The sequence below is a fragment of the Alosa alosa genome, chromosome 13 (genome assembly GCF_017589495.1).
Source record: "Alosa alosa isolate M-15738 ecotype Scorff River chromosome 13, AALO_Geno_1.1, whole genome shotgun sequence".
NCBI lineage: Eukaryota > Metazoa > Chordata > Actinopteri > Clupeiformes > Clupeidae > Alosa > Alosa alosa.
Genome location: NC_063201.1, coordinates 29,153,347 through 29,164,520, shown reverse-complemented (window position 1 = coordinate 29,164,520; position 11,174 = coordinate 29,153,347). Strand labels below are relative to the sequence as shown.

The 11,174-nt window shown below is 42.1% G+C and overlaps 1 protein-coding gene across 2 annotated transcripts; it reads left to right on the top strand.

Annotated features, from left to right (window-relative positions):
• The first annotated feature begins 3,708 nt into the window (after nt 1-3,708).
• azin1a (antizyme inhibitor 1a) lies at nt 3,709-11,068 on the top strand. 2 transcript variants are annotated; one of them, XM_048261007.1, is made up of 12 exons: nt 3,709-3,920; nt 5,544-5,663; nt 6,277-6,467; nt 6,797-6,970; nt 7,159-7,331; nt 7,424-7,558; nt 8,006-8,087; nt 8,198-8,272; nt 8,767-8,932; nt 9,021-9,136; nt 9,373-9,581; nt 9,798-11,068. In XM_048261007.1, the coding sequence occupies exons 3-12, from the start codon at nt 6,366-6,368 to the stop codon at nt 9,910-9,912; spliced, it is 1,347 nt and encodes a 448-aa protein (XP_048116964.1). In that variant the 5' UTR covers nt 3,709-3,920; nt 5,544-5,663; nt 6,277-6,365; the 3' UTR covers nt 9,913-11,068. The 2 variants fall into 2 exon arrangements, with proteins under 2 accessions (XP_048116964.1, XP_048116963.1); XM_048261006.1 differs by lacking the exon at nt 3,709-3,920 and adding an exon at nt 4,326-4,555.
• The last annotated feature ends 106 nt before the right edge of the window (nt 11,069-11,174 follow it).

Sequence of the window (11,174 nt, the reverse complement as noted above, 5' to 3'; positions counted from 1 at the left end):
GGGTTAGAAGGTTCACCTAGAAAGATAAACGGCCACTATTGGTTGGGATGTATTACTGCAACTGAGGACAATGCTAAGAGGAGATAAGCATGATGATCTTGATTTGACTATTTCTCTTATGTTGATGTTCTCTTGCAAATATCAGCTGAGGAACAACTGCAACAAGGTTGTTTCGGCCCAAACAGGTAATTGGTGGTTCCTGCTAAGGGAAACCGCAACAACTCAAGTGTCTCAAGAACTTTTGAAATGTAGCCAGCTGAGGGTTTTTGCTGTAATGTTATACTTTGTTGTAAAATGTTCGTTCATTTTGTTCATTTTGAGTTACTTCTCAAATCATTTGACGTCAAACACCAATGTTGTAAAACCTGGAACTTATTGCGGCTACCAGATCCAACTAACCAACTTGTTCAGAAGCCGCAGGGGGAAATCAAATTGTCTTACACGCACTGAATAATCCAATGTCCACACACTTGCTCCCGTTTCTTCAGTTTATTGCTCTCCATATCAATCCAGACTCCAATAGCCTTTCGAAAGCAAGGCAGAGCAAAACGGTCAGATATAAGGCTTTTCAATGAGTCCATGCGATGCGCGGTACACAAAAGAATTGCCTTCCCCCGTGCTCACCCCACGCCAAACTGAACTGAAGCGCAGGTGTCAGGTAGGACTAATTGAAGACTTCCAATTGCGCACCACACACGCCCAGCGCCACACCCATGTCCCATAATAAACAAAAAACACAAATCAAAGTAAACCAATACCCATAAAGTTTATCATAATGAAAAGCAAAATATAAAGAAAATATTTATGGCTCCTACATTAATGTTTTTGACATTTATATCTGACGTGCTTGACAAATTCTGTCTTCAGTGCCAGATGAAAAGTGTTTTGTGTGTGTGTGTGTGTGGTGAAATCCTTCAGATAGAGCCGAATGATCAAGCCCTGAGGACAAGCTGCCAATTGTTTCACACTTTCATCATCCAAGTAGATTTTGAACTTGCAAACTATACATTTAAAAAAGAGTCATTATTGCTGATCTGAATAATCTGCAACACAGCCATCCAACATATGCTGATAAACTCCAAAAATAGTACAATACTAAAGGTTCTACAATACCAAAATGAAGTGCAACATCCAATCATTTGCAAGCAGTGATCTCCACTATAAAAACTCCTCTTTGGTCTCCTGGTGACCTCTTTTATTTTCACAGTTGCATCTTTAATCTGTTATGGTTATTGACCATCATAAGTTCAAAGATAACTTGGGTTTAAACTGGTTTTGATTGAAGTCGCTCAAAGGGGTTTAACTACCTGTGAAGCCCATAAAAGGCAAATATGGTGCAAATTATTGACCTTGTTTTACTAAGTATGGTGTGGAGTTGTTATAGGGCCAGACCTTTGCAGACAAAGCCCATGCACCAGTGGAGATTTCATGTTCCCTTGAGGTTGTTGGCAGGAATGCCCAGTCAGCAATAGCTTTCAGGGAGGCACATACTTTCTAAATTTGGACAGGAGTCCCACTTCCTGATGTTGGGTGTCTCCCGCACCGAATTCGAGGAAAAACCCACAAAGGAACGTGTTTATGGAGTTCAGTAGGTCTATGGTGCATTGTTTGAGATACAATGCCGGGACAGTTTGGAGCCGGCCCCATAGATCAAACAGCAGGGTGGGCTGCCCACTGTCTGGCCTTGGTCCAGGTCGATGGGGACATTGTCTGGGCACGCGTTCCATAATCATTTTTTTGGATGCCGATTAGGTGATGGAGGATTGTTAAGATATATTTATTATGTCTAGCATGGTGGGTGGAGATGCATGGTCTTGGTCCCAGGAGACCTTTGTGACATCAGATTATTTTTTTACCAAGCTCACAAGACAAGGCGAAACTCCCTCATACAATGTTTTTTTTTTTCTTATTGGTCATTGTGTTAGCAGGGAGCATTTCACCATAAGTTATACACCATACACTAAACATCTGAAAATTGTGCTGGGTGCCTGGTGCTATGCTTCACTTTGTAAACACTTGTGAACTTTCCCCCTTGATGGAATTATTACAGTGGTGTAGTTAACCTTAAGACAATAACACTGCACAGTAACCATCAATATACCATAAACTGGCTCATTTAGTTTAGTCATACTGAAGGTATTTTGAACTCATTGCCTGACCAGGAGCATTTGTTCAGGGGAGGTTGCAGTGTAGTCATGTCATAAGACAGCCCATATGAGTCAAGAGATTAGATAAGATATTGTTTTGATGGGCAGCCCAGCATTGTTTTTTAACCTGCATGACCCTCAAGAGAATGAACCTCGAGTTTATTTTAGGGCAGATCTCCTCACTATTGTCCTTTTCTTTCAACCAATCAAAAATGCTGAAATCATTTTGGTTCAGAACTTGCATATATAGGGTACTTGTATAAACTGATATAGAGATTGTACCAGCAATTGGCATTTATAATTATAAATATAATATGTTCTTAAACAATAATGTTACATATACAGTAGGACTCAGTTAAGTGATACTATTCTGATCTAAAATGAACAACATGTGATCCATTAGAATAATAGGACCATATTTTTGTGCGATGTTCCAGTTTTGTCTGAGAACAAATAAGATCTGCATATATTTACTGTTGGTATGTTTTAAATTAGTAAGGAACAGCATGTATAGGCTACACTTACTCCTCACTGCCTGGCAAACTTTTATTTTATACTTTTATCTATGCCACTCTATGACTAGTGCACTAGTCTATTGCCATCTAGTATTTTGTTTGTGTGTTTCATTTATTAATTGTTTCTCCTTCTCAACAGATTACCAAAACTTTATCATTAGGCCTGAGTCTACCTTACTGTAAAAGAGTTTCAATGGTAAGCTATTATAAGGGTGGTGACTTTACAGTGGCCTTGAGTCCAACTACAGGAACATTCCTGTTGCAGAAGCATGCGCTGTGGTGTTTTCGTTTACAGTGGGTGGCAGACACGCGTCGGCCCTATTATGACCAAAACAATGGCAATGAAACATCGCGTTTTTACTGGAAAGTCACTTTAGATGGTATTTGAGATTAGGGACTAGATTCACATTTAGTCTATGGGGAGCAAACACAAATCACGGAACAGCTTTTGTGTGGTCAGGGGAACAAACCTGCCCACAAGTCGTATAATCTAAGCAACACCGACATAATTTAAACAAACAGCCATTGTGTTATTTTCCCCATACAAATTCCATTGGCTCATCTGACATTCTTGTTTCGGATAGCCTATTTTTAGATATAGCTATACCAGCTCATATAAACAAAAAGTCCAGGGATAGGCCCACGGCAGAAAAGTATGGCCTCTGCACTGCAACCACAATTGTAATCTATCTAAGCCTATCTAGAATGATAGCCTGACCACACTTGACTCTGTCTGTCCATGCAAATTAGGCAATGCCAAGACCCATTACAATTAGGCACTGAATAGGTCTAGGCCTACTCCAGACCAGAACGCTGCAGTTGGCCAATCTGAAGCAAAAAATCTGGGCAAAAATTATAGTTGGCCCATGTGTCTTTAGCAAACATGTAAACCTTACAATCCCTTAATATCTAATGGAAATAAATGTAAGCTATCCTCCTCCCATTTGACCATAACAATCTAGTCATTGGCAACTCCCAACACTCCTCCAACAGCGGATGACTATAAAAGGAGACATGCAAATCAGTCAGGAGCACTACACCAACAACATGAGGTGGATAGGAGTGTTGGCAGGCGTGCTCAGCGCTCCTCAAATGCAATCTGTACTCTTAGGCCAGATTTAAAGCTTGATGTATCAAAGAAGTAATAGACTAAATATTTCAGAATGGACTATTTGTTGCATTGTTGGAGAAGAGTCTTTGACAACCATTTCGTCTGCCAGTGACTTGTCATATGAAAAAGAATGAAGACGTTACTCGGGTAATTTTGCTTATAATATACCTAAAAATGCCTAATATAGCCTATCTACGACATTTATTGTTTATTAACCTATTTAAAATAGACTTTTCATCACTGTCATGTCAACTGCAGCAGCTACATATTAGGAAATTATTATTTGTGCACTGCACTGTCTGTCTGATTGATTGATGGTGCAAAGAAGCATTGATATCTCTGAATTAGAATAGCCAAACTTGGCTGGCTGTTCCCAAAATAGTCTATTTTTGGTATAGGTTACCTTGCTTAGGCTATAACGTTGTAACAGCATGTGGGCACAATGTATCTGTCAATAAATGGCCATTATGTGCAAGCGCCTCAACCAGCACACGCTGAGCGTTGTATCGGTTTGAATTTTCTTTTAAATTACGTAGTTACTTTTAAACACCGCCCCTCTGCCTCCACACTGTCAAGCTGGAACTAGCTGGCGGGCTTTCCTTCTCGAAGAAAGCGAGTTGAAAGACTGCACCCCCACTGCAACATTAGAAAGGACGGTCGTGGTAGCAGGGATTAATATCAGTTAGATTACTTTTATTTCATGTAGAGGACCCTGATACTCTTTAAAAATTCCGCCTAAAAAGATATTTCGATTTCCCCAAAAGATTGGGCCTTTTTCACACGTAAGTAGCGTTAACGTTAAGCTTATCGTACAGTGACATTAGCTAGCTAAAGGTTTTTCATTGTGATATGAGCTAACTTAGCTTGTTGCTAAGAAGCTAAATTGTCACACATATTTTATGTTTATTCTCTAGATTGCTGGTCAGTAAAAATAGCCACTTCGCTAACGTTTGGTCGATAATTTTAGCCTGACTGGGTATTTAATGTTAACCTTCGCTTGCAAATGCCAGTCGACATGTCGACGCACAGTGGGTGTGTTTGGAAATGGACTTGTGCTAAATTCCATTAAGTGAATACTGGCTTCTTGGAGATCCTTTTCAAGCTACACATGACCATATATTTAAGTGTTTTTCCTACCGATAACGTTAGTGTTATGTTTTAGCTGCAAACATGGTTTATTTATCAATTTATGATACCGTGTTGAAAATGAAATATCGTGGTGGTATCCTAGCTAGCTAAGTTAGCTAACTTTAACTAGCACATTTTGAGAATAATGTTGATTGATACTTTTTTATGTAGCGCTACAGTGTAACTTGAAGTAGAATTTGGATAGCTAGCTTCTAGCCACATTGTAACTTAACCAGATACGTATTCACCGGTCAGTCTTGGCTAATGCCAAGGGCGTGTTTAAACTTTAAGCGTCATTAAAACGTTAATGTTCAAACATGAAATTCATGTATACATTGTTATACAATATTATACATAATAACATCAATCTTCATTTTTAGCACCTTAATTTTTTTATTTGATTTCTCAGTCACAAGCTTGAAAACATAAATATGTCGAGGAAGTTGATTAAAGGAAGGCATTACCTGCTATTAAGTAAAATACAGGGATATTGTACCGCTGGTTAGGCTAGGTGATTGGTTTAAGAAAACTAGGATAAGGAGCAGGTTGAAAAACAATGTAGTGTTTTTGTCTTCTTACGGTTATGCTCTGTTTATTGACAATGTACATAGTGTGAAGTATACTCCATTTTCTTTTGTGAAGGTGTACATATACCTGGACGTCATAGGGGCAGCTCTCTACCACAAGCAGGTGGACTTCAACGCTGAGCCCCCTTGGGATCCTAGCTGATAGCAGGAGAGTACATTCTCCTGGCGTGTCACAGTGAGTTCCACTTCAACTCCAACCCTATTCTGGCCATGGTAATATTAACCAGTGTCCCAGCCCCCCACTGCCTGGAGAGAAGATGAGCCCATGTGGCCCTATGTACTCTGGGGTCACTGAGGGCAAACCGGACCCCCTCTGCCCAGCCCCACTCCCCAGAAACACATTATGCAATGTTATTAAAGGTTAAGACATGACGCCAGAACCACTGTATGCATTGTGCGACACTAATGCATTAAACAAAAGCCTTGCCAGTAGCATTCACAGAAACCACCCAGCGGCAATGCAAACAGGCTCCACAGAGGCCAATCCCCAAAGAGGGAGAGAGGCCTTGTTTTCTCAGCATCCAGTGCAGACATCCAGAGGCAGTCTAATTGGTCTGTCTGCTGGGATGTCTGATTCTGTCTAACAACTGGATAGCCTGCAGGGGGGATTTGCTTGCCCTGTGAACACTGTTCTTGGAATTCACAGACCTTTATGCCCATCCCGCTTCCTAATTGAGATCACCCTTTATTTTGTGACATTATTCTTCGCATTAAAAAAATCATTAATAGAATATGTGTGTGTTTATTCCCTCTTTCTCTCTCCCTCTCTCTGGCTCTTCTCTTGGCAGTTTGTTGCATACCTAGGACCCCAAGGGCTCAGAGCGTCCCTCACTCAGGTAATTTATTTTATGACTGTGGAAGAAGAGTACAGGTGAAGATGAAGGGAATCGTAGATGAACTGCACTACACTGTGGACCTCCTGGAGGGAGGCACCGCTCTCAGCGATGTCATCGATAACCATATTTATGAGCAGACTTTGGTGAGTTTAATTGCCTTCAAATGGCAGCCATTTTTGAGTGACTGTTTTCAGGTTTTGCCTAGTTCTGTCAGAGATTTCACATTTTGCATAATGCCCCATGTTACTGAAGAATTTCCTTTGATCTGCTTCTGTTTTGAAGCCTGTTGTCAGTGCTGACATTGTTTTTCCTCTTTCAAGGAAATTGCTTTAAACTGAACTAGGGTACATCCTTGAGTACCGGTAGTTCATTTGATGTCAAAACACATCTTGTTGTTGAAAGTGAGGGTTGACTTGCGAAAGAGACACGTGAGCCCGTGCCTAAGTTTATTTTTGCTTTTGTCTCTTCCCAGACACAGAAGAACGCCTTCTTTGTTGCAGACCTGGGCGTGATATTGTCGCAGCACGTTCGCTGGCGAACTCGCATGGGTGAAATCCGGCCGTTCTACCCAGTCAGGTGCAACAGCAGCTCTGCTGTCATTGAGCTCTTGGCTGCCCTTGGCTGTGGCTTTATTTGTGCCAACAAGGTGAGGGTTTAAGGGATGCCCAGCACATCTTTACTCACGTGCCCCATGGCATGCATGGCTAATGTTGTTGAATGACGTGCACTGCCAGTGTTCTGTTATATGTGCATGTGGGCATACAATAAAAGATTGACATTATGTATTTTTTATATAAATCACATAACGTATTTATATTCTGTATTTTTACTCAGTATGAGCTGGAGCTGATTAAGGGCTTTGGTGTCTCTTCGGCCGACATAATCCTTGGTGGCATGTGCAAGCAGCTCTCCCTGATCAAGTATGCCGCCAAAAGCAACGTGGACCACCTCCTGTGCGACAACGAGACAGAGCTGCGTAAAATTGCCCGCTGTCACCCCAAAGCAAGGTAGTCACTGAATTGATTTCCAGGTAGTGAATGGACAATTTATGTCTCACTGCCAGGCATTCTGATGCATGTTCCTGGCCCATGTGTTGCAGGGTGCTGTTGCAGGTGGCTGTGGCTCCCAGTGCGGAAGGAGACGGGCTGGCCATGACCTTCGGCTCCACTCTCAAGGACTGCCGTCACCTGTTAGAATGTGCCAAGGAGCTAGAGCTGCAGGTGGTAGGGGCCAAGTGAGTCTGAGTGACCCATCACCACACATCAACCTAACAACATCGCCCCAGAGGCACTCCTAACTCATTCAACAACACACACTACAACTGGGGCTGACGAGTGTGAGTCTCAACATAAAGATCACATGATCCAGTTAGCTGAGTCTATGGACTTTTTTTTTTTTTTCCTATTTGGTGGAAGGTTAATACATTTTTTTGGTTATGATTATTAAATTGAAATTCCAATAAGGATTAAAAGATGTATTGTAATTCTAAATGTGTTGACACACACATACAGTGCCACTGTAGTAGGCTACCCTGGCTGTAGCCTGTTCACTGGGGTGTGTGTGTGTGTGTCTCAATTTGAAGTGGTTTTAAAAAGGCCTTAAGTCTTGATCTTAAGTTGGAGGATCCTGGGGTACCCTGATTACAGTTATGTGTTGCCCATACAAAGCCTTGCTGTTTCAGGTTCCATGTGTCCAGTGGGTGTCAGGACCCTGAGATGTATGTTCATGCTGTCTCTGATGCCCGCTGTGTGTTTGATATGGGAGTAAGTGACTCTAAATGACTGCTTCTTCATCCTCACATGTGCTTTAATAATATTATACAGATTTCTGTTTGTCTGTTTGCTGATCTGGTTTTCTCCTTGCATGTGAACAGAAGGAGTTGGGTTTCCACATGACCATGTTGGACATCGGAGGAGGCTTCAGTGGTTCTGACACTCAGTTAGAGAAGGTAATGGTCAACTCACTGTCCACTGACAAACTGGAAAACTTTTTTCTGGAAAGTCAGGGAATTTTATCATATTTGAGGCATGGAAGTCATGAAAACAAATATATGTCTATGCAGAATTGGTGTATATCTGGTTATTAGCTATACTGCTTGCTTGAGTGGTTCTGGTTAGCAAGGTAGCTAGGTTAGGTAACTTTGTTTATTCAATGCCCATTTTATTTATCCATCTTCTGCTCTAAAAAAAAAAAAGACAGAATCTTGAACGCTACACAGCTGCTCTGAAATCTTGTCAGTATATTATACCAGAGTAAGATTACTGATCATCAGAAGACATGTTTGTGGCTCATAAATTAATATTCCACATCATCAGTGGTATATAATAAACAAAACCTTAAAGAAAACCTGAGCTATGCTGCTATTCAGACGCTGTGCCCACTTTAAAGTGAGGAAGAGAGGGTCAGCGCCCTGTTCATAGGTGCCCCTTTCCCTTCACACAGGTACACGCAGCCTTAAGGCCAATGCTGGACATCTACTTCCCCCCGTCATGTGGCGTCTCACTTTTGGCCGAACCTGGCAGCTACTATGTGTCCTCCGCCTTCATGCTGGCCGTGAATGTCATCGCCAAGAAAGTAGTAGCCCGGGATCGCCAACAGCAACGCCATGGTGAGTTGCAGCCCTGCTCTTGAATACTGAATGATTTCAATGGCGAGGAGTGCAGTGCTGTTGATCTCACTGACTATGTTTCTCTCAGATGGCGTGTGCGCCAGTGATGAGCCAGAGTTCCTGTACTACATGAACGATGGAGTGTACGGTTCGTTTGCCTACAAGCTGCTCGAAGAGTCCATCCCAGCCCCCACTGTGCACAAGGTAAGTGTTAGAGGGGCGGAAAAAAAGAGTTGCAGTGCTTGCTGAAAAGCTAAACTAGGTCAAGCACTCTTGCTAAAATCCGAAGCTGTGAATCAAGTCATTACACTCACAGATCAATAGCCTCTTCCCTGTATATAGAAAAGGCACATACTTGCAATAAAGACGCTTTTTGCCAGACTATAGGACTAGACTGGACAAAGCATAACTACTGTACTGTATGTTTTGTATGGCCACAGGTGGTGTCCCCAGAGGAGCCGCTGTTCTCTAGCAGCCTGTGGGGGCCGTCCATGGATGGGCTGGACCAGGTGGTGGAGAGCTGCCTGCTGCCCGAGCTGAGCGTTGGGGACTGGCTGCTCTTCGCTAACACTGGGGCCAATAGCCTGGGAGCCACTGCCTCCGACGAGCACAAGCCGCCTGTCTTCTACATGGTCTCTGCTAGTGACTGGTAAGAGGGTTGCTTCACCTGTGTTGGCCGATGTAGGATGTCCAGGTCTGCATGCAGAGAGAACTTGTGTCTGCCCTAGACAGGAGTGCGCAGCTCAGCAGTAATGCAGTCACTAGCTCCCTCCGCTGGTGACCTGTGGAAACAGTTATGCAGCGTTATATTGCTTCCAATGGTGTTGAATTTCTTGTTGTTTTATGTCATCATTTTTATGCCCAGGTACGAGATGCAGGATTTGGGCATCAGTCTGGACACATCCATGAAGAATTTCTCCCTGGTGCCCTACAGTTTACCGTCTGGTCCACTCACAACCACTGTGTCCACTCCAGCCTAGAGGAGGACCACTAATGGCCCAGCGGCTCTCTGGTTTCTGCAGAGCTGGTCTTGTTGACATTCCAGAGGCAAGGGGCAGCCTGGTTTTCAGGTTTCAGAGACGTTGATGAGCGACGTGCCCGCCATCAGAAATAAAAGCGTGAATCAAACAGCGAATGACTGTCAACAAGGGACCCTCACAGTCCGGCTCATTAATGCCATTACAGTTTACACGTAGACTTATTTAAATCTAACTTTTTAAAGAGATATATCTCTGAACTTGTAACTTAACTAAACTGACTGTCCAGCACGCTTCAAGTATTTATCGCACAATGAAGACAAACCTGAAAGTATGAATCGAAAGCAGTACATGATTCGTTTTGCTCCAAATTGTTTAATTGTGCTAAACTCCTCCAGAAAATGTTCCCACAGACCTAATATGTGGATGAATTTTGAAGTTATGTGGCATGTTTACTAGACATTAATCAACCCAGTTTTGTACATTGCTGTTGTCATCAAAATCCTTTGCCATCTTGTGAATGACCTTGAGAGGGTGTGTGTCGCACTGGGTGTGATATTTGACTCGTTTACAAGCACCAGATGAGCTGTGTTGATTGATACACTGTATGTAGCTTCATGCTGTTGCTTTGCAACAAATGCTTCCACGACTGTGCAGAGGCTTGAGAGCAGCTGACAATTTGCCTGGACATGATGAAAAGCAAACTGCCTCACAACTACTGTGGATGCTATTATGGTCCTCAAAACATTACTCAGCTTAGTAAGTGATCTAGATGGTGTTGAGGAAGTGCTGCTGGATTTTTTGGAAGTTAAGGTGCAGTTGTGTAGACGGACGTCGACAAGGCTACCTTGAGTTTTACCTTCAACCGTTATCTTTACCCTGCCCTTACGAAGTTTCAAACCTTCTTGAGTGATGAATTGATTTTTTTTTTTTTTTTCAAGAGGATATTTTTAAAGTGAGCTTTTGATTTGGCTCTGGTTTAACCTGACTTTAAAGCATGTTGGCAGGAAGAAATTTTAAATATTAGGCTATAGCCTTAACTGGTAATATGCTTTAAGTCTATATTAATGTCTCTTGACTATCGCAAATGTTTGATATGTACTTTCTAAATGTCTGTGAAATTGAACCCTACCTGAATTATAATAATATACACCATGAACTGTACTGTTTTGGAATGATTGCATATCCACTCAGGAAAAATCTTCATTCTCATTGTACATGGCACAAAACACATTTACTGACACAAACATTATGTATCCTTCAAT

What these genes read in the sequence shown, in the direction of transcription:
- azin1a (XM_048261007.1), top strand. Translation starts at nt 6,366, where the DNA reads ATGAAGGGAATCGTAGATGAACTGCACTACACTGTGGACCTCCTGGAG. An exon ending in GCTGTGTGTTTGATATGGGA is followed by an intron (nt 8,088 to 8,197) that starts GTAAGTGACTCT and finishes GCATGTGAACAG; the next exon opens with AAGGAGTTGGGTTTCCACAT. An exon ending in CAGCCCCCACTGTGCACAAG is followed by an intron (nt 9,137 to 9,372) that starts GTAAGTGTTAGA and finishes GTATGGCCACAG; the next exon opens with GTGGTGTCCCCAGAGGAGCC.